The following is a 22883-nucleotide window of genomic DNA, read 5'->3' on the forward strand; positions in this document are numbered from 1 at the left end:
AATTCTGATGCATTTCACAAAAAATTACTTTAAATTACCCTTCAAAATAGAGCTTAAGTTCAGTTACATGATGTTTAGCCAATATAGTCAGTAATTTTAGTCTTGTGAGTCAGCTACAGTGTAATTTGAGTTTGTTTGATCAGAGTTGTGGAGTCACACATTTGTTAATTGTTTAAAGCTTATCTCAGATCCAGCGATAGGAGAGCAGGATCCATCCACATCCTGGAAAGGCAGCTGTCCTCTGGTGACCCTTCTCTTCCGACAAACCGTCCACGTGTATTGGTCCAGTAACAAAAACCCTGCATATTGTAGATGTCAGTCAATTGTCAATTTCAAATAAAATAATCTATAAAAACGCCAACAACCACGTTTTACTTTATCTATTCATGATCCAGAAAACACATCCAGCACACACGTGTTGTTTAGAAGCGACACATATACAGAAAATCGTGCGGTTGGTTTTATAGTTCTCACAACGTCGTGAAATTTTAGCATTAGATAGTAGGCTAACATTGCGCTGGGCTAACTTCAGCTAACAAGCGCACTCACCGGAGAATTCTTTGGAAACTGAAATTTTTAACTCCGAACTGTCTGGCAATCCTGAAGCGGTGCTGAACTATTTAGGATCACTTTCCAACAAATCTGGCGTGATGTTAATTACATTTTCGACTTAAACACTTACTTATTCCTCCTCTCGGCAGGTTCTCAACGTCACCTGCTTTACGTCTGATCTTTCTCTTTCTCGCCAGCTTTGGGTAGCAAAGAGGTTGGTTTCGACTATTAACATGCGCCCTCTGGTGGTAAAATGAAGGAACTGTCGTATTAACCCTATAATGCATCCGCACCATATTGGATAAAACTAACAATGACTCATTGCTGATCTGCTCAAACTACGTGAGCAGCTCTAAATTTGTTGCTAATATATATTTTTTCAATTGTCACGACTCTCAAGTGCAGGTCAGAAATATTTTGAACCTTGTTTTTTTTTTCAACTAAAACCAGAGCATTCCATACAGACAGGTTCCAGCCAGATGTCAATCCAGCAATTCGGTTGGGTGGGTTGGCCAAGAAGAGATTCTGGAGGTGTGACCCCTTTTTGTGAGAAAATAGTGAAAATGTAAATGAGAAAGGGGTCAATGACCTTGTGAAATCCAGATTCCGTATCACATACTAATAACACAGTGTCATGTGTGGTTGTTTTTTCCCCCACTCACTCTTGAGAGAACAGTGAGGCAAAATCATTCCACCATGAGCTTAGCAGTCACTATAAATGCACACAACAGCACCTAAGTTGTGCAGAGCAGGGAGAATATGTGACTGTTTAGATATTGTAAGTACAACTTATGTTATGCTGACCTTCAAATTGTCTTTTACTCCACAGGTGGAAACATTAATTTTGTCTTTCAAAGTTATGAATGAAGTCTGTGAGGGATTTCATTCAGTTTATTTTAACTGTATATTTCCTGAATTTAATACACCTGTTGTTCATGTATAATCTCTCTAATTTTGTTTGTATTGATGCAGAACAGCTCCATCCATGTCTTGGTTGTCCTGGCTCCTCATTGTGCGGCCCTCCTCAGCCCCATCACTGCTCCTTGTAGGAATGTTGGGCAGTCAGTTGGGGCTCAGGGTGGGACTGCAGGTGGTTCAGACTGTGATGTGTTCTCAGTGGGGCACACCGAGCAGCCAGGGTCTGTCACAGGATGGAGATGTAGTAATTGGTGGGCTCTTTAGTCTTAATCATCAGCATTCAGCTCTGAACCACGACTATACAACACTGCCACACTACAAACCTTGCACTGGGTAAACTATTGAATGTGAAATCTGTCTGTTGTTTATGAGATATGATGAGAGTAGCTTTCTTCTTCTTTTTCTCCTTCTTCATCTTAAAGGTAAAGGGTCTAAATCAAGTTGTTGTTATTTTACAGCATGGGTACAAATTCTTGTTAAATTGTTACCTGACTCTAACACGTTGCATATCTCGTTGAAGACTATCTTATTATATTAATGTTTAAGATTTCAGTATTTATAGTTGAGCAGTGATTGGCTTTACAGTCAAACATTTGTATATTTCTGTCACCCTTTCTCTCCTGTGCTTTCAGTTTTGCACTCTCTCCACTAAAGTACATTTATGCTATGGTGTTTGCGGTGGAGGAAATCAATCTTAACACCGCTCTGCTGCCAGGAGTGAGACTAGGCTACCGCATTTTTGATAGCTGTGCCCGACACCCTTGGGCCACACAGGGAGCACTGTCAATGATTGCAGGTGAAAGCACCAGCTGCAATTTAACAGCTCATGGATCTATTTCTGACGTGTATGCAGAAGAAATGAGAGTGAGGAGAGGTACTAAATAACTTGTTGTGCACTGCAGTTCTACTGTGAATAACCCAACTAAATTAAATGATGGCATAAAGATTCCCATGTAACACTTTTACACTCACTGTCCCTCTAGTGCCTTTATCAAGCAGTCAACCTGTTCCTTTAGTCATTGGTGGGGCTTCATCTCAAACAGGCAAGATACTCTCCAAAATCCTGGAGCCGATCTCTGTACCTGTAGTGAGTTTCATTTCCTCAGGAAAAATATCGAATCATCCATCCTCCAAATAATTCAGTATGTAATCTTCTGTGTCTTTCTCTCAGATCAGCTATCTGGCTACCTGTCCATGTCTGAGTGACAGGCGCAAATATCCTAATTTCTTCAGAACCATCCCAAGTGATATTTACCAAGCTAGGGCCATGGCCCAGCTCGCCATCCACTTCCACTGGACCTGGATTGGAGCAGTGGTAGCAAATAATGATTATGGCCACCTGGCAATACAGGTGTTTTGTATTAGCTGGTTGCAATATAATGTTTATAGGACTTGCACAATCATTGCAAATTCCAGTATTCAATGGCACCTTTTGTTGTTTTCACTGCTATTTTTAAGGTATTTCAGGAGGAAGTAAAGGGCAAAGGAGTGTGTGTGGCATTCATAGAGAGTATCAACAGGGAAACTATTGTGAGAGATGCCCGACAGGCAGCACTCACAATTCAAGCCTCCAGAGCAAAGGTCATATTGATATTTTGTTGGTATACAGATGTAGAACAACTGTTCCTGGAACTTGCCCGGAGAAATGTGAGAATATGATTTAAAAATTGCATTCAATCTGATAAAAACAGCAAAGAGTAACCATATAACAGTGACAAGTATGCCGACACTTGATCAAGATAATGTTTGTTGTCTGGTTGTCACTACAGATCACTGACAGACAATATCTGGCTAGTGAGGCTTGGAGCACCAGTAATGATCTTCTCCAAAATGTTGCCCTCTCTAAAGTGGCAAGCGGTGTCGTTGGTGTGGCCGTTCATAGTTCAGCCATTTCTGGATTTGAAAGTTTTCTCAGAGGTTTACATCCATCCCATCGTCCACATGATGAGCTCTTAAGACAATTCTGGGAACAGGAGTTTGGATGCAGCCCTGGAGTCACACAGTCAACTGCTACACCTGTATCATATAACTCCTTAACACCAAATCCTTTACGCCATCCATCAAGGTCTGACAATCAATCAAATATTTCTACTTCACCTCCTAGACTTCATCACAAAGGTTATCTACCACCTTGTATTGGGACAGAGTCCCTGGAGGGCTTGCAGCATGTCTTTACAGACACTTCACAGCTAAGAATCACATATAATGTCTACCTTGCTGTGTATGCTGCAGCCCATGCCCTTCACAGGCTTCTCTCCTGTCCTGACAGAGACAGTCCGTCCAAAAACAATGCCTCCACCTGCTCCTCTCCTCACAATGTCAGCCCTTTGGAGGTAAATAAGACTATCTCTTAATCTTTATTGGATTGTAAAATGTAAATGTTTTCCTTATTTAATACAACTTATTCAAAATATTGTAACATTGTGGTTCATTCAGCTTTTAAAGCACTTGAACAATGTGAACTTCACCACACCACAAGGAGAAAGGTTTTACTTCCAAGGGGCTGACATTCCAGCAAAGTATGATCTTGTCAACTGGCAGAAGACTCCTGAGGGCTCCCTCAAACTTGTTTTGCTTGGTCAAGTGGATGGGTTTGACCTCCACCTTAACCAGTCAGCTATTCAATGGAGCACAGGGTCCAATCAGGTAGTCACATGATTGCTCATAACATTGATTAATTATTGTAATGTCGAAGATTTTTTTATTTGTTTTGAGAATCTGCTTTGGTTTATTGTTTAGGTGCCTATTTCAGTGTGCACTAAGAGTTGCCCCCCAGGTACCCGAAAGGCCAGAAGGAAAGGGGAACCAGTGTGCTGCTTTGACTGTATCCCATGTGGTGATGGAGAGTTTAGCAACAAAACAGGTAGAGGAATTGATTCTGAACACAACTAATACAAATTTCTCAAAACTCTCAAAATGTAGAAAATCTCTCTGGGTCAGAAAATTTAGCTCACACGCAAGGTTCCCAAGTTTCTTATTCTCTTTCTCTTTCAGGGTCCCTCCACTGTGAGCAATGTCCATTAGAGTTCTGGTCTAATGATAAGCGAACTGCCTGCATCCCACGGGAACTGGACTTCCTGTCCTTTAATGAAACTCTGGGCATTACTTTGACAACAGTAGCAGTGTGTGGTGCTGTGGTGACAACCGCTGTGTTTGTGGTTTTCCTGTGCTACAGTCACACTCCAATGGTAAGAACCCACAGTGATGAAATGGACATTGTGTATTTGCTTTGAAAGTGTTTCTGTCCATATATTTCATTAACATTAAAACATACCTGGCTGATAAAATGAAACTATCTTTGCCTTTTTATTCACTTAACAATTTTCTCCATTTGAAGGTGCGAGCCAACAATTCAGAACTGAGCTTCCTGCTTCTTGTGTCACTCAAGCTCTGCTTCCTGTGCTCACTGGTGTTCATTGGGCGTCCCTCAGTCTGGTCTTGTCGGTTCCAGCAGGCAGCATTTGGGATCAGCTTTGTACTTTGTGTTTCCTGCCTCCAAGTCAAGACCATTGTGGTTCTGGCTGCCTTCCGCTCAGCTCGGCCTGGTGCTGAAGCCCTGATAAGGTGGTTTGGTCCAAGCCAACAGAGAGGAAGTGTCTGCCTCCTTACTTGTGTACAGGTTAGCTCCTCAAAATAAAACACTTTTAATTCGATTTAAGATGTTTTGTCAGATTGATGTGTATCTTTTTTTAATAAGAACAATGCCTATTTTCACTCAGATCATCATCTGTGCTACATGGCTGTCTCACAGCCCCCCAGAGCCTCAACGGGACCTGGGTTTCAAAGGTTCAAAGGTTACTCTGGAGTGTGCTATGACCTCTGTGGTGGGATTTGCTTTGGTTCTGGGCTACATTGGTCTGCTGGCCTGCATCTGCCTCATTCTGGCTTTTTTGGCAAGGAAACTCCCAGACAACTTCAATGAGGCTAAACTGATCACCTTCAGCATGTTGATCTTCTGTGCAGTTTGGGTGGCCTTTGTCCCAGCATACGTTAGTTCTCCTGGGAAGTACACTGTAGCAGTAGAGATCTTTGCTATCCTGGCCTCTAGCTATGGTTTGCTTTTCTGCATCTTTGCCCCCAAGTGTTTCATCATCCTCTTAAGGCCTGAGAGAAACACCAAGAAACACCTGATGGCCAAATAGAATGTTTTTTCTGCCTCAAGTGTGATTTCTGCATTTTTTTTCTCTGGTGAAAACACAGAATATTTCCTCTCCTCTAGCTGCAGAGATGAGTGTAAGACTTAGATTGGACAGGGGATATTCCTTGCGTTCAAGTGTTTGTATCATCTTCTGTTCTTTGATGTGAACAATGTTTTTCTTCAATGTTTCATTTTAATTTTTTGGCTCTATAAAATCTGACAACCATTACTGTTACTCCTGCTAATACTACTCACAGCTTTGCTAAACGCTACATGCTAATGTTTTTACTGGTTTGGAAGGGCTGGGCGGTACATTCGTAGTGATTTTTCAGAGGATTTAAAATTAAGCAACATTGGTATCATTGCGATGATTGTCATCTGGCCAGTTAAGTTTTTTTTTAAGACAGAGCTGAGCTGCTTCTCAGCTCTTTGTAATGCTTTGCAGTGTTGCTAATGGTCTCTTAGTTACTCTGCATAGTAATAAAATTTTCTGCACACAGCGACAGTGCCCAGCCCTAATGGTTTGTTAGAAGTTGTGACTACTGTGCTGAATCAAACAAGAAAGCTTGACACTGATGATTTCCTTACCTGGATTTTATTAAAGAATAATGAAGTCTGTGAAATATTTGTGTGTGTGGTTCAACAAAGAAATTATATGACTTACTTAGTTCCAAACAGGTAAGTTCATCAATATATGTAGTATCGTTATAACAATTGTGTGTTAGATATTATTTGCACAAGTATCAGACGCACCGGCGGGCATCCACCTGAATTCCTTTCCTTCTCTGCACCTCACTGTAAGTGTATAATGGGATGCTATTGTTTATATGCGGTTGTGGAGATGTGGAATAGTGCACCTGTGGCTATGAACATTTACAGACCTCTCCCAGACCCATCACTGCGTCTGAGCCTGACACAACACGACTAACTCGGTTGAACTGTGCTCTCAGCAAAATGTGTTACTCTATACAGTGAGGATCCAGCCAGATGTGAAGCCAGGTGCCTTCATAATCAATAAAATAATACAATTTAGCTGCAAGAGGAAAGCAGTAGGGTGGGTTTGCCAAGAAGAGTTTCTAGGAGGCGTGACACCTTTTTGTGAGAAAATAGTGAAAATGTAAATGAGTCAGGGGTCAATGACCTCATGTGGACCAGATTCTGAATCCCATACAGTACAAACAACACAGTGTCATGCGCATGTTTTTTTCTCCCTCACTCTTGAGACAAGGGTGAGGGAAAATCATTCCACCATGAGCTTAACAGTCATTATAAAAACACACACAGCACCTAAGATGTGCAGAGCAGGGGGGATATGTGACTGTTTAGATATTGTAAGTACAACTTGTGTTATCCTGACCTTCAAATTGTCTTTTTCTTTACTGGTGGAACGATAAATTTTGTCTATCAAAGTAATGAGAGAAGTGTGTGAGGGAATTTATTCAGTTTATTTTTACTGCATATATACTGAATTTAATACACCTCTTGTTTATGTATAATCTGTAATTGAGATTCTAGTGCTGTCTAATTCTTTTTGTATTGATCCAGAACAGCTCCATCCATGTCTTGGTTGTCCTGGCTCCTCATTGTGCGGCCCTCCTCAGCCCCATCACTGCTCCTTGTAGGAATGTTGGGCAGTCAGTTGGGGCTCAGGGTGGGACTGCAGGTGGTTCAGGCTGCCATGTGTTCTCAGTGGGGCACACCGAGCAGCCAGGGTCTGTCACAGGATGGAGATATTGTAATTGGTGGGCTCTTTAGTCTACATTATCATCCTTCAGCTATGAACGATGACTACACTATACTGCCACACTACAAACCTTGCACTAGGTATATTTCTAGACTATGTTAACTTTTGAGTGTGAATTTTTAAGTAATGCATTTGTTTCGACAATGAACGAATGTCTGAGGTTTGACAGACAAACTTTTTATGCAAGGTTATAAATCAATACTTTTTATACTGGATGGTTCTTCATTTTGTGTATTTCTCTCACCTCTCGCCTGTGATTTCAGTTTACAAATTCCTCCATTAAAGTACATGTATGCTATGATGTTTGCGGTGGAGGAAATCAATCGCAACACTGCTCTGCTGCCAGGAGTGAGACTAGGCTACCGTATTCTTGACAGCTGTGGCCGACACCCTTGGGCCACACAGGGAGCACTGTCAATGATTGCAGGTGAAAGCGCTAGCTGCAACTCAACAGATGCCGTCTCTAATTTTGATGTGTATTCAGAAGAAATTAGCGGGAGGAGAGGTACTAAATAACTCCTTATGCATTGAAATTGTATTGTGTCCATTACACAACCGAATGAAATGATGCCATAAACATTCCCATGTAACACGTTGTCATTAACTGTCCCTCTAGTGCTGTTATCAGGTAGTCAACCTGTTCCTTTAGTGATCGGTGGGGCTTCTTCTCAAACAGGCAAGATACTCTCTGCAATCCTGGCGCCGATCTCTGTACCTGTAGTGAGTTACATTCCCTCAGGAAAAATATCTAATCATCTCAAAATAATTCAGTATGTAATTTTCTGTGTCTTTCTATCAGATCAGCTATCGTTCCAGCTGTCCCTGTCTGAGTAACAGGCGCAAATATCCTAATTTCTTCAGAACCATCCCAAGTGACATTTACCAGGCCAGAGCCATGGCCCAGCTTGCCATACGCTTCCACTGGACCTGGATTGGAGCAGTGGTAGCAAATAATGATTATGGCCACCTGGCAATACAGGTGTTTTTGATTTATTGTTCTGTTATATGGAGTTGGTTTTGTTAGAGTGACACAATAATTGTGTAAATACTGTGTTGACAGATTTTAATATCCATCTAATTATTTTCTTTTCACTTGTATATTTCAGGTATTTCAGGAGGAGGTACAGGGCAAAGGAGTGTGTTTGTCATTCATAAAGACTCTCAGCAGGCCAACTATTGTGAGAGATGCCCGGCAGGCAGCACTCACAGTTGAGGCTTCCAGGGCAAAGGTCATATTGATCTTTTCCTGGTATACAGATGTAAAGCAACTGTTCTTGGAACTTGTCCAGAGGAATGTGAGAATATGGAAATAAATTTGTATTAATACTAATAAATACATTTACATTATTTTGCTGACGTTTTTATTACATTTATACTGCTTTGTCCCACTGCCACTACAGATCACTGACAGACAATATCTGGCTAGTGAGGCTTGGAGCACCAGTAATGATCTTCTCCAAGATGTTGCCCTCTCTAATGTGGCAAGCGGTGTCGTTGGTGTGGCCGTTCGTAGTTCACCAATACCTGGATTTCAAAGATTTCTCAGAGGTTTACATCCATCTCATCGTCCACATGATGAGCTCTTAAGAGAATTCTGGGAACAGCAGTTTGGATGCAGCCCTGAAGTTAAACAATCAGCTGCCACAACAGCGTCTTCATCCCAATCTTCACCATTAAACTCGAGAAACAATCCATCAAGGTCCGACAGTCAATCAAATGTTTTTACTTCAAGCTCTGCCAACTTGTACCGTCAGAAAGCTTCTCTACCAGCCTGTAGTGGCACAGAGTCCCTGGAGGACTTGCAGCATGCATTTACTGACACCTCACAGCTAAGGGCATCGTATAATGTCTACCTTGCTGTGTATGCTGCAGCCCATGCCCTTCACAGGCTTCTCTCCTGTCCTGACAAAGACAGGCCTCACAGAAATAACTGCTCCACTCCAAACTACATCGACCCTAAAGAGGTAAACACGATCATCTGCATTGGCATTTCCTTTTGGAAGAGTTACCCAAATGCCATTTTTCACAGTTATCTATTTTTTAATTATGCTTTGCAGGTTTTGCAACATTTGAACAATGTGAACTTTACAACACCACAGGGGGAAATGTTTTACTTCGATGGGGCTGACATTCCAGCAAAGTACGATCTTGTCAACTGGCAAAAATCTCCTGATGGGTCCCTAAAACTTGTTTTGATTGGCCTTGTGGATGGGTTTAACCTCCAACTTAACCAGACAGCTATTCAATGGAACACAGGGTCCAATCAGGTATTTAGATTAATAGTAATAGTACAAGATTTCTCGTAGATTTAATTTTTACTGTAATTCAGAAGATGATAATCTGGTTTGGCCTTTATTTAGGTCCCTATCTCTGTGTGCAGTCAGAGCTGTCCCCCAGGGACGCGAAAGGCCAACAGGAAAGGGGAACCTGTCTGCTGCTTTGACTGTATTATTTGTGCTGAAGGAGAGATTAGCAATACAACTGGTAAAAAAAAAAAAAAACACTAAATTTTATTTAGTCAGCGCAGCATTCCAATATTATGCAAATCACCCTGACTCCTATTTTTCAATTTCAGTTTTCATCTGTTTTGCTCTTCCAGGATCCCTCCACTGTGAGCGTTGTCCACCAGAGTTCTGGTCCAACGATAAGCGCACTGCCTGCGTCCCTCGTGAGCTGGACTTCCTGTCCTTTAACGAGACCCTGGGCATTACTCTGACAACAGTAGCAGCGTCTGGTGCCCTGGTGACAACAGCTGTGTTTGCGGTTTTCCTGTGCTACCGTCACACTCCTATGGTAAGAACCCACAGTGATGACATGAAATTGAAATGTAATGTTATATAAATAATACTACACAGTTTATGGAAGCACTTGGCTGCTTAGGGCCTTAGATTCCCTTAGCTGGACATTCTTCTGCTTACAAGACAAAATACTTGATGTCCTTTTCTGTTTTTGATCCACTCTCCTTTGAAGGTGCGAGCCAACAATTCAGAACTGAGCTTCCTGCTTCTTGTGTCACTCAAGCTCTGCTTCCTGTGCTCACTGGTGTTCATTGGGCGTCCCTCAGTCTGGTCTTGTCGGTTCCAGCAGGCAGCATTTGGGATCAGCTTTGTACTTTGTGTTTCCTGCCTCCAAGTGAAGACCATAGTGGTTCTGGCTGCCTTCCGCTCAGCTCGGCCTGGTGCTGAAGCTCTGATTAAATGGTTTGGTCCAAGCCAACAGAGAGGAAGTGTCTGCCTCCTTACAAGTATACAGGTAAGACTTAACCAACCAACTCAATTTAATCAGATTCTTTGTACATTTTTTAATTAGAACAATACTTTTTTTCCCCCAGATCATCATCTGTGCTATATGGCTGTCTCTCAGCCCCCCAGAGCCTCGACGTGATCTGGGATTCCAAGGCTCAAAGGTTACTCTGGAGTGTGCTATGGCCTCGGTGGTGGGTTTCGCTCTGGTTCTGGGCTACATTGGTCTGCTGGCCTGCACTTGTCTTTTTCTGGCCTTTCTTGCCAGGAAACTCCCGGACAACTTCAATGAGGCTAAACTGATCACCTTCAGCATGTTGATCTTCTGTGCAGTTTGGGTGGCCTTTGTCCCTGCGTATGTTAGTTCTCCTGGAAAGTACACTGTTGCAGTAGAGATTTTTGCTATCCTGGCCTCTAGCTATGGTTTGCTTTTCTGTATCTTTGCCCCCAAGTGTTTCATCATCCTCTTAAGGCCTGAGAGAAACACCAAGAAACACCTGATGGCCAGATAGTTTTTTTCAGCCTCACTGACTCTGAGTTTTCACGGGTCCCTAAAATCACAGACCACCTTGAACAAAACCAAAACTTCATTTGTAAACCCCCCCCCCCATGCAAATGCCCTTCTGAAATGCTACTAAATTAAATATTGAGGTAGTTTTCTGTTGCATGCTTTTCCTGATCTGATGTTCTAATAAACCTTACCTCACTTGTTTCAATAAAACAGACAACACAAACCTGTTTCATGCCCCATTTAAATTAACACTTACTAAAACAAACTATATGGGTTAGATAAGTGCTTTCAAAATCTGCTAGTTATTTTTTCTCTTGCAGGAAATTAAGTGTTGATTCCATTAGAAATGTTCAAGTACTATAAGGGCTATAACTCATCCAAGCTTTAGGTTTGGACTGACAGTACATAACAATGCCCACTAGATAGCAGCATTATACTATTTAAGGATGGTTGTACCCTTTATGCTGTCAATGTTAATGCAAAGATGGACTCCTGCATCCTACAACTGTTGGACTACTTGGACAAATTTGAATGCATGTTCATCTTTAGTCTTTAGACCATGTTTATTACATGTACATTTCACAGCTAAATGTGATAACAAAGCTGTAAATAATAAAGAAAATTCAAAAAACAAAAAAAGCTGGGTATGGCATTTTAAAGCTGCGTATGACCTTTGACAAATAATAATTGACTAACAACCACGGATATTGTTTCAATTGTGTTTGTATGCAAATAAGTTCTTTGGAAAACAGATTCAAGCAATAGTTAATGGTACATCAGACACCAAGAAGTACACTGACTTTTACTTGAATTTGAAACAGTGCAATTCAATATATAAAAAGTAGTCACTGTCAAAATGAATTTAAGTGTTACTATTAAGTGATACTATTGTGTATTTATTTCTCTTCCCATGATCGCTTTCTTTGTGTTTCTCTCTGGTCTCAAGAGGATGATGTAGCATTTGGGTCCAAATAGTGCTACCAAAAGGCCAAAACTGGAGGCCAGGATTGCAAATATCTCCACTGCATCTGCATATTTTCCTGGGGAGCTGATATAAGCAGGGACAAAGGCCACCCACACAGCACAGAAGATCAGCATGCTAAAAGTGATGAGCTTGGCTTCATTGAAATTGTCTGGTAGATTCCTTGCAAGGAAAGCCAGCAGGAAGCTGGCAATAGCGAGGAAGCCAATGTAACTCAGCAGTGCTGCAAAACCAACTGTTGACCCAACTTCACATTCATAGACAATTTTGTCATTATAATACTTGGTATTTCTATGCGGTTTTGGTGATGAAGAGACAAGCCAAGCAGTGCAGATTGCTGCCTGGATGGAAGTAAGAACCAGAACTGTTCCTCTCTGTTGCACAGCACCAAACCACTTCAGACTGGCTCCACCTCCTGGCTTGGAGGCCTTGAACACAGCCAGCACCACCATGGTTTTCACCAGGATACACGAGACACAAAGCACAAAGCTGATCCCAAATGCAGCATGTCTCAGCTGACATGTCCATAGCCGTGGACGGCCAATGAACAGCAGGGAGCACAGGAAGCACAGTTTGAGTGACAGCAAAAGCTGAAAACTAAGTTCAGAATTGTTGGCTCGTACTATGGGTGTGCTGCGATGATAAGTATAGACTCCCAGTACAAAGGTGCTGATAAATGTGCCCAGTAAGGAGATAGCTGTCAAGCCGATTCCCAAGGGCTCATAATAGGAAAGGTACTCTGTTCTCTTAGGGATGCAAGTGTCATGCTGAGCATTGGCCCAAAAATCCTCTGGGCAACTAGTGCACTCCATGGAATCTAAGAGAAAGAGAAAGGTGATGATATTTAATTCTTGACCCTGCATGAATCAAAATAGCTGACATTAAAACTGAATCAGTGTGTAAATGTCATGCTGTAGTGAGAGTCCCTATCCTCAACGCTTTGACAATGTAAATTTGATCAAACATGAAAGATCATTCAATTAATTTGATATGGTTTTGCAATGTTGTTTATTTTTTATTTTATTTTCGAGGTTGATGACCTGATGACCCTTTGATTTACATTTGAACTGCGAAGATAATATAATAATATAATAATATAATAATAAGAGAGCACACCAACCAGTCTCATTGCTGATCTTTCCCTCAGAACAAGCGATGCAGTCAAAACAGCACACAGGCTGCCCCTTCTTTCTGGCCATGCGGGTACCTGGAGGGCAGCTCTCACTGCACACTGACCTTGGTGGCTACAAGGACAATAAGAGTATGGCTGTTATTCATATATCACTTGATACTGATAGTGTGAGGTATCCACGGGTCAGAAATCAGAGGTAACTGAATAAGCACAAGTCACCTGCTTGTTCTCAAAGTTCCAGAAAATGTTGTCCTCTATCAGTGTGAGCTCTTCACCTGAGGCCGACTCCTTCACCTCACCCACAGCCTGAACCTTTGTGCCTCCATCAGGGAGCCACAGCCAGTTCATGACATCATAGATCGGCAAGGCATCACCATTCTCATCAAATGACACTTGATCACCAAAGGATGTGGTGAAGTTGATCTTTCCCAAGTAATACAGGAGCTGGATATTTTTAATAGAGAGAAAATCTATCATGGTGAACACAGGTGTATCTCCTACCCCTAATTATGATACTAAATGTACTGTATTATAGTACATACCTACACAGCAGACGTACTACACAATAAATTATTATCAGAGCGCATTAGTAGAAATACGTTCAACATTTAACTAGATATTTTCACAATATATTTCATACCTAGATATATTGTACATTTCGATAGCCCGTTAAATTAATGCAATACAATAATAGATTATATTCACTTAGTATCATATATATAAGGGTGGATATCATAGCCATACCTGCCATGGCTCCAATTTTAGAAAATTAGCACAGCTGTTGCCACTGAAAGGTCCTCTCCCTGGCACACACTGCAGCAAGTCATGGAGGGCATACGCCAGAGCATACACAGCCTTGTACACATTGTACTCTGGTCTGAGGTCTGACATATCCAAAAAAACTGTTTCTGTATTGTCCAGGACTTCCTGTCCAGTGCACAGTGCTCCCCCAACATCCACCCACCCTGCTGGAGGTGGTGCTAATCTACACTGAAATGTGTGTTCCCAAAACTGCTTTACCTGAAAAATATTTTATGCACACACTCAGACTTTTGACTGAGATAATCGCAATGTATTATTCGACTAATCTGAGATTGTCTCACCATACTATTTCCAGAGCTGCTCTCATGGTTATCGGAAGGTCGTATTCTTAACAGGAAGTCCTTGAATCCTGGTATTTCTCCCCGGCGGATGGCAATGCCCAGTGTGCCACCCAGGTATGGCATCATCTCCGGGATTTGCAAAGTAGCTGCTGCTACCCAGGCTTCACTGGCCAACCACTGCAGGCCTGTCACATTCTGCTTTACCAACTGAAGTTGTAATATGCCGGTTTCATAAAACAGACATGAGTATCATTAATGCAGAGATGAATGCTTAGCTTCTGAATGACATACAGCAAGGACAAGTATTGAGTTTTAGTCATTATCAATACACAAACAACACTTGGTGTAAATCAGTAACTTTTATCATAAAAAGGGTTATTAGAGCCAATGACAATAACTTGGTGGCACATTCATATTACTGTTAACAAAAGAGCGATAATAGTATTAATAACAATAATAATAGTTATTATACTATTTTACTTATTTAACTAATTAGCAATTCAAAAGCCCAACCTCTTCCATGAGATGAAATATGTGGCTTTCATGTGAAAACACAATGACCACACGAGCTGTGGATTTCTTCATCACATCCCCAATCCTCCTAAATTCACCTGGGTCGTTGCTTAGGGGCAAAACCTCTGTGTAGGCCAGACAACCTGCACCAGACTGAACCAGATCAGACTGAAAGGATCGGGAGACATGGAGTCCATAGTCGTCATCACTGACCAGAAGGCCTACCCAAGTCCAGCTGAAGCGTTTTAGAATCTGAATCATAGCACGCACCTAATTAGACAGAAGGCAGAGCGATGAGTTGGTAGTTGTGGCATTCTGTCAAAATAATTACAGTATTTTTTTTTTTTTGTCATTTCGAGCCACTGTCCTTCCTGAGGAAATGCCATGAACACACTGTATCATTATCATATGTATATACAACATACAGTACAATCTGTGTTTATTTTTGTGTATATGTGTTCACCTGGAAATCATCACTTGGAATCGTTCTAAAGAAGGATGGAAAACGTTTCCGATCACTCAGACAGGAGCATGTGGCAAAATAGCTCACCTGTAAAACACACAGACTGTGAACCCTAAAATACAGTAGTGGGACTGAAAACAAATAGTGTTAAGTGTTCACATCAGACTCATTCAAAGAAATGAATGGTGGTAAGGTAGAAACTTACCATAGGCACTCTGTACAAACCTAAGATAGCGGAGATGGCTATAGAACTTGTAGAGGTAGAATCACCCACAATCCCCAGGACTGGAGGGTTCCCTGCACAGGTCTCGTTCAATTCAAACTGCTCTTCTCGTCCACTGACTAATGATAACGCAGCACGAAATCCAACTGCTAGTTTGACACAGTTATCATAAAGGCTGTATCCTAGCGTCACATTAGGTAGCAGGTTGGTGTTTCTGTTGATCTCATCAATAGCAAAGGCCATGCTCTGTGCATGTCTAAATCCTGTAATGTCAAATCTGACACAAAAATACCACTTCACACTACTGAAAATACAAGGCATTTAAAAAATAAATGTGCTAACCCTTTAACTAACATAATTCAACAAGGAGCACACTGTTAACAAATCAGATGAATAAAATGTATTTTATTTATGCTGATTGAAGAGAATGATAGTATAATCAAAGTCATTCTGTGTAATTGTGAGTAGAGACAAATCACACAAACAAGCCTTATTCCTCGGTCTCTGATTCTTATTGTATCCGTGACACACTCACCCGCTGCAAGTAGGCTCTTGTGGCTTTGAGGTAAACGACAGCTCAGGAAATATAGAGAAGAAATTGATTTCAAATAACCCTCCAAACACCACATCTCCAGCTTTGTGCATTCCATTCAGATCAAACAGTCCCTGTAACTGACAAGAAGAGGAAAAGGGGGAAGACACAGCGGTGCCAAAGCAGCAAGGCTGAAACATGAAAAACATGTGCAAGAGTGTACAAATGTCTAACAGTGCCCACATGTTCGGTCTCTCCTTTACCTATTGATTAACCTCAGTCACTTAATTTTATAGACAGTATCACAATGTTGTAATATGTGTCAGTGTTAATTCTTGTGCACCACCCACTAGTAAGGGCAGGGCCTTGTACTACATTGCATAATGTACATCATTGATAGTGTTCTCAAGTGAAACATCAACGATTAAGTCTGCATAGTAGATAAAACCTCATCAAGGCCATGTTAGCAGCTTTCCCAACTAATGCATATTATTTTGCAAATTACCTTACTGATTCATGGCACACTTGATATGTGAAATTTGTCTGCTGGTGAATGTATAAGAACAGAGGAGAGTCACAACCCTGTGTGCCCATGTAGTTTAACATTATGGCCACTAGACAGCAGCAACACACTGAGACATCAGATAAACTGTCTGTGTAAATCTGTGCATTCTTCAGTGCTTCTCTATGTGTTGTTGTATTCAGCTTCCTCATAATATCTGGGACAGGACCTGGCATATTCAACCATCCAACCATCTCAATCTTTTTGGTTTTGCAAAAAATATTGTATATGTAGATGTAGAGTGTTTGCTTTACAAGTGTTTCTAAATATTTCCTTGTGTCACCAAACGATCATTTGGATTTGCACTAGGACAGGGCAGATATAGACTAATGTGAATAATAGATGGTAAAATAATGCAAAAATGTAGTTCCATGCAATGCCACAAGGACACTCCATTTAATATATTTATTATAATATACAGTACAACTGGAAACATCTGCAAAAACATTTCTGCTGATTTTAATTCATGGACCAACAAGATTCTGTAAAAGGTTCAAAAAGAATAAATTCAAAATAACCTGTCTGACATGGTCCTGAGATTATTAAGGAAATCTCACATATCCAGTGTGCCAGAAGGCAATCACAGCATAACTGTAGCGTCATTTACAATGTCAAAATCATCCCATAACTGACATATGCCTTACACCACATAATATAAACGAGTAGTAAATTGAGAGATATGCAGGTGAATGTGAATGACACAATGTGAATGTGTTTATTTCAGAACTATGCAACTGTGAATTCACTCAGTGGGAAGGAGAGAAACACATTGTGAAGTGAACAAACGCACTGTATAGTAAAATGATGTGATAGCCTCATGCTGTTTAACTGTTATGAGCACAGAACAGCACCAGTAAGGCTGAAAACTGAAAATAAGCTGTGAGGTCAAATGTATTGCAGTGCAGACATTGGAAAATAAAGCACCCCAGTATTCACGTATGTCTACATTAACCTGGATTGTATTAAATAAACATAACTGAGCTAGTAGGACTATGGTATCAAATACAGCTAAATTGACAGAGAGGCGGATAATAAATATAAAAACTGTTCGGACAGTTCAGTTGTCATCAAAAAGTGCCTCAAGCCCAGCAGTGTTCTCTCTACATTATCCTCAAAGGCCACAACACCATAACTGCGTTTACTTAGCAGGTTTAATTCATTAAATACTAATTTTATGTATTATTGGTGCCTCGACCCATGATTGCTTTCTTTGTGTTTCTCTCTGGTCTCAGTAGAATAATATAACATTTGGGTCCAAACAGCGCCACCAAGAGGCCAAAACTGGAGGCCAGGATTGCAAATACCTCCACTGCATCTGCATATTTGCCTGGTGAGCTGATGTAAGCAGGGACAAAGGCCACCCACACAGCACAGAAGATCAGCATGCTGAATGTGATGAGTTTTGCTTCATTAAAACTGTCTGGTAGATTCCTTGCCATGAATGCCAACAAGAAGCTGAGGATAGCCAGTAAGCCAATATAGCCGAGTAACACTGCAAAACCAACTGTAGACCCAATTACACACTCATAAACTATTTTGTCATTGTGGTATTTGGTGTTTTTATGAGGTGTTGGTGAGGAAGAGACAAGCCAAGCAATGCAGATTGCTGCCTGAATCGAAGTAAGAACCAGAACTGTTCCTCTCTGTTGGATAACACCAAACCACTTCAGAGTGGCTCCACCTCCTGGCTTGGAGGCCTTGAACACAGCCAGCACCACCATGGTTTTCACCAGGATACATGAGACACAAAGCACAAAGCTGATCCCAAAGGCTGCATGTCTCAGCTGACATGTCCATAACTGTGGACGGCCAATGAACAGCAGGGAGCACAGGAAGCAAAGTTTGAGTGACAGCAAAAGCTGAAAACTAAGTTCAGAATTGTTGGCCCGTACCATTGGTGTGCTGCGATGATAGATAAAGATTCCCAGGACAATAGTACACGTAAATGTTCCCAGTAATGAAATAGTTGTCAAACAAATACCTAAGGGCTCATGGTAGGAAAGGAACTCTGTTCTCTTAGGGATACAGTTGTCTTGCTGTAGATTAGACCAAAAGTCTTTCGGACAACTGGTGCACTCTGTGGAGTCTAGAAAAAAGAGAAAGCTCTTGTCACATATTTATATTCTAAGCCTAAATGAAAAACTGCAAGACTTTAAATTGATCACCAACCAGTCTCATTGCTGATCTTTCCCTCAGAACAAGCGATGCAGTCAAAACAGCACACAGGTTGCCCCTTCTTTCTGGCCATGCGGGTACCTGGAGGGCAGCTCTCACTGCACACTGACCTTGGTGGCTAAAGGGACAGTGAGTGAGCAGTTATTACTGTTAATTTACCACAATTTTTGATGATTTGACCAGGATATTTTAAGTGCTGTCACCTGTTTGGATTCAAAGTTCCAGAAGATTTTTTCTTCATCCAGTGTGAGCTCTTCACCAGAGGCCAACTCCTTAACAACACCAACAGTCTGAACCTTTGTGCCTCCATCAGGGAGCCACAACCAGTTCATGACATCATAGATCGGCAAGGCATCACCATTCTCTTCAAACAACACTTGATCACCAAAGGATGTGGTGAAGTTGACCTTTTCCAAGTAATACAGAAGCTGGACATTCAGAAAAAGGAATTGAGAAAATCTCTACCTCATCATTGTGGTAACTACATTTTATTAACAATACTATAGCTGTTCCACTGCTCACATTTACTTTATGCCAGTGGTTCCCAAACTTTTTCTTGCCCCCCTTTTATAGATCAGAAGTTTTTCGCGCCCCCCCCTTAGTGGTTTTCTGCATGTGGGAGACTCACGTCCCCATATTTTCAGTCTCTGCCTGCTCTTACAAAACCTGAAAAGCTGAATCAGTGTGTTTACTTGACGAGTAAGAGTTGGTGCCTCCCAGATCTTCACAGGCTAAACACGCCTGATTCACCTTATCAGGTGTGGACAAAGCAGGAAGATATCAAAATATACAGTGATGTGGCTTGGAAATTAATTTCGAAATGATAAAGCAGTGGACCTTCTCATTTATTGTTGATGTGATGATGATTGATTGTGGATGAATTAAACAATAATATTTTAGTTAATATATTTATATATTATATACACTTATATACACAGAGTAAATTAACATCCCACCTGCCATGGCTCCAGTTTGTAGAAATTAGCACAGCTGTTCCGACTGAAAGGCCCTCTCCCTGGCACACACTGCAGCAAGTCATGAAGAGCATATGCCAGCGCATACACAGCTTTGTATACGTTATACTCTGACCTTAGGTTTGATACATCTAAAAAAACAGTCTTATTTGCTAGATCTTCCTGTCCAGTGCAAAGTGCTCCACCAGCATCCACCCACCTTGCTGGAGGTGGTGCAAATCTACACTGAAATGTGTATTCCCAAAACTGCTTTACCTGAAACACAGTAGACAAAACACTCTGAGCTGAACAATAATAATGACATCTCAGAAGATACAGGGTTAAAACCTCACCATGCTACTTCCATAGCTGCTGTCGTGATAAATGTCAGGGCGTATTCTTGACAGGAAGTCCATCAGTCCTGGTATTTCTCCCCGGCGGATGGCTATACCTAGTGTGCCGCCCAGGTACGGCATGAGGTGGGGTGTGTGGAGTACATCGGCTGCTGTCCAGGCTTCACTGGCCATCCACTGCAGGCCTGTCACATTCTGCTTTATCACCTGTGTATTGTCATATACCGAAAACAAATTTTCATACTACCGCACAGGTAATGATTGGTCATATGAGTGTTGTTTTATGAATACATTCAATCTTCAGTCAATATTATGGGGTTTTGTATGTTATGTCAATTAAGCACAGACACAATACAGCACACAGTGAAAGGCATGTTAATTGACTTTATATACATACTTGAACCCCTTTAACAAATAATCAAAAGGATAATACATATCAGTATATCAATAAAATATGATAATTAATTGCTATAGCTTTTTGGTAATTTCATTTGATTTCCATCTAAATTAACCCACTTGTTCCATGAGGTGCAATATGTGGCTCTCGTGTGCAAACACAATGACCACACGAGCTGTGGATTTCCTCATCACATCCACAATCCTCTTAAGCTCATTTGGGTCGTTGCTTAAGGGCAAAACCTCTGTGTAGGCCAGACAACCTGCACCAGTCTGAACCAGGTCAGACTGGAAGGATCGGGTAACATGGAGTCCATAGTCATCATCACTGACTAGGAGGCCTACCCAAGTCCAGCCAAAATGTTTGAGAATCTGCAACATTGCACGAACCTAATTGGATAGCAGAGGGAATAGTGCACAGAATTGTATTTGCTTTGAGTAGAAAATCTGTTTTACCATTTGAGCTTTAAAAAAAAAAAATATATATATAATATTTAAACATTTTGGTAATCTTAGAGCAATGCAGATAACACAAAAGCATCGTCTCATCCATTGATTCACAAAAATGATTTGTGTAACTGCCATCAACATATACATGTACATGTATACATGTATAATTTTCTTTCATGAATTCACATTTTGCATTCACTCATATGACTACCTGGAAATCATCACTTGGGATCGTTCTAAAGAAGGATGGAAACCGTTGCCGGTCACTCAAGCAGGAACATGTCGCAAAATAACTCACCTGTAAAACACAAACTCTACAGCGTAATATCCTTTGCATTGTTGAAAAATAAGTCATGACACACTGTTTCAGATTTAGAGAGCCGGTGAATCATATTTATATTGAAGTTATCTATAAATGCTTACCATTGGCACTCTGTACAAACCTAAAATTGTAGAGATGGCTATAGAACTTGTGGAGGTAGAATCACCGACAATCCCCAGGACTGGAGGGTTCCCTAAACAGCCATCGTCCATTACAAACTGCTCCTCTTGTCCACTGACTAGTGACAGCGCTGCACGAAATGCAACTGCTAATTTCACACAGTTATCATAAAGACTGTATCCCAGAGTCACATTAGGCAGCAAGTTGGAGTTCCTGTTGATCTCATCGATAGCAAACACCATCGTCTGTGCCTGCCTGAATGCTAGATAGTCAAAACTAAAACCAAAAATGAACATGACTTGATGATGACTCATGATGTCTGAACCGCATTCAATTAGGTTAATGTTGATAACAATTAAACAAGCTGAATACTCATATTATTATAAGTTATCCTTAATTCAATGTTACAAACAGGACGAAAATGAAAGCTATTCCACAGCCTCTGTTACATCTCTGACACTCACCCGTGGCAGGTAGGGTCTGGTGGCTCTGAAGTAAATGACAATTCAGGAAAGACAGAGTAGAAGTTGATTTCAAACAGCCCTCCAAAAACCACATCTCCATCCTTGTGCATCCCATGAAGATGAAACTGTCCCTGCAGCTGACAAAAGGAGGAAAGAGGGAAAGACACAGCGGAGCAAAAGTAAAAAAACATGAGTAAGAGCATACAGATATTATAAAGTGCCAACATGATTGCTGTCTTCCCTTTAGGGCCAGTGACCTTGTTTTAAAGACAGTGGTATTCCACCCCTTCTGAATCCTTGCATCATTGTTTAATTCCGCACACCACCCATCAGGGCAGGAGGAAAGTATGGGCAGGGCCTATACATATAATGTATAAATAATTAATTTGATATTGAGAAATATACTCAAGCTTTACTTGTCCACATTTGGAATCAGGAGACTCTAGAGGGAATGGACAAATGATTATATGCATTATCTTGTCGTGACTGTGTGGACTTCATTCAAATGTCCTTTAGGGAGCAATAACACGCTGAGACATTAATGGAAGTTTCTTTAGTTCTATACCAGTGCTCCATTTTGGATGGTAAACATTTTATTTATACATGGAGATTTTATTTTCTCTGATTAAAGGCAGAGCCCATTGGTTTGGGGGGGATTTTTTGTTTGATCACTTATCGCACTAAGCACACGTGTTTGCAATTCACCCTTAACCAGCATTAACCAACATCTACTAATCAAACTGTGGGCAGACGGTAAAAGGTTTTATCTTTAGTATAATTTTACCTGGTCAATATTTATGTCCCTGCCAGGTTTGTCTCAAAGGTGTTCTAGCATAGCAGATCAAGTCAGTGAAGCAGTTAAAAAGGCTTCTAACACAGCAGTGTAAAAAGAGTTAAGACCAATTCACTATAAAAGCCTTAATGATTTTGTACAGAGGCCTGAGAGAAACCCTCAGTTTGACTTTTCCTTACGTTAAAGGTTTTTGACTGTGGCCTTTATGAGAGCATTGGCAAATTCAAGGTTCCAAGTTCCAA

General features: G+C 41.1%; 3 protein-coding genes across 3 annotated transcripts; 2 read left to right on the forward strand and 1 right to left on the reverse strand.

Annotated features, from left to right (window-relative positions):
* The first annotated feature begins 1537 nt into the window (after positions 1 to 1537).
* On the forward strand, positions 1538 to 5612 carry LOC142995284 (extracellular calcium-sensing receptor-like). Its single transcript, XM_076146278.1, has 12 exons — positions 1538 to 1803; positions 2103 to 2344; positions 2454 to 2548; positions 2642 to 2821; positions 2929 to 3117; positions 3240 to 3472; positions 3536 to 3803; positions 3907 to 4116; positions 4210 to 4333; positions 4465 to 4658; positions 4808 to 5089; positions 5190 to 5612. Exons 1-12 carry the CDS (start codon positions 1538 to 1540, stop codon positions 5610 to 5612), a joined length of 2706 nt encoding a protein of 901 aa, XP_076002393.1.
* A 651-nt stretch (positions 5613 to 6263) lies between these two features.
* On the forward strand, positions 6264 to 11106 carry LOC142995285 (extracellular calcium-sensing receptor-like). The gene is made up of 13 exons (XM_076146279.1): positions 6264 to 6286; positions 7154 to 7432; positions 7616 to 7857; positions 7981 to 8063; positions 8152 to 8331; positions 8459 to 8647; positions 8753 to 9003; positions 9085 to 9316; positions 9410 to 9619; positions 9713 to 9836; positions 9952 to 10145; positions 10323 to 10604; positions 10684 to 11106. The coding sequence occupies exons 1-13, from the start codon at positions 6264 to 6266 to the stop codon at positions 11104 to 11106; spliced, it is 2712 nt and encodes a 903-aa protein (XP_076002394.1).
* Positions 11107 to 11990: 884 nt separating this feature from the next.
* On the reverse strand, positions 11991 to 21958 carry LOC142995286 (uncharacterized). The gene is made up of 18 exons (XM_076146280.1): positions 21849 to 21958; positions 21366 to 21660; positions 21154 to 21240; positions 20613 to 20882; positions 20097 to 20303; positions 19747 to 20019; positions 18994 to 19218; positions 18785 to 18908; positions 17797 to 18701; positions 16057 to 16316; positions 15504 to 15798; positions 15299 to 15385; positions 14836 to 15105; positions 14323 to 14529; positions 13964 to 14239; positions 13439 to 13663; positions 13208 to 13331; positions 11991 to 12904 (listed from the first exon to the last, which is right to left on the reverse strand). Exons 1-18 carry the CDS (start codon positions 21956 to 21958, stop codon positions 11991 to 11993), a joined length of 5154 nt encoding a protein of 1717 aa, XP_076002395.1.
* Between the last annotated feature and the right edge of the window lie 925 nt (positions 21959 to 22883).

This window comes from Genypterus blacodes, unplaced genomic scaffold, assembly GCF_046128005.1.
Source record: "Genypterus blacodes isolate CSIRO-AG114 ecotype Tasmania unplaced genomic scaffold, CSIRO-AGI_Gbla_v1 ptg000032l_1, whole genome shotgun sequence".
Lineage (NCBI taxonomy): Eukaryota > Metazoa > Chordata > Actinopteri > Ophidiiformes > Ophidiidae > Genypterus > Genypterus blacodes.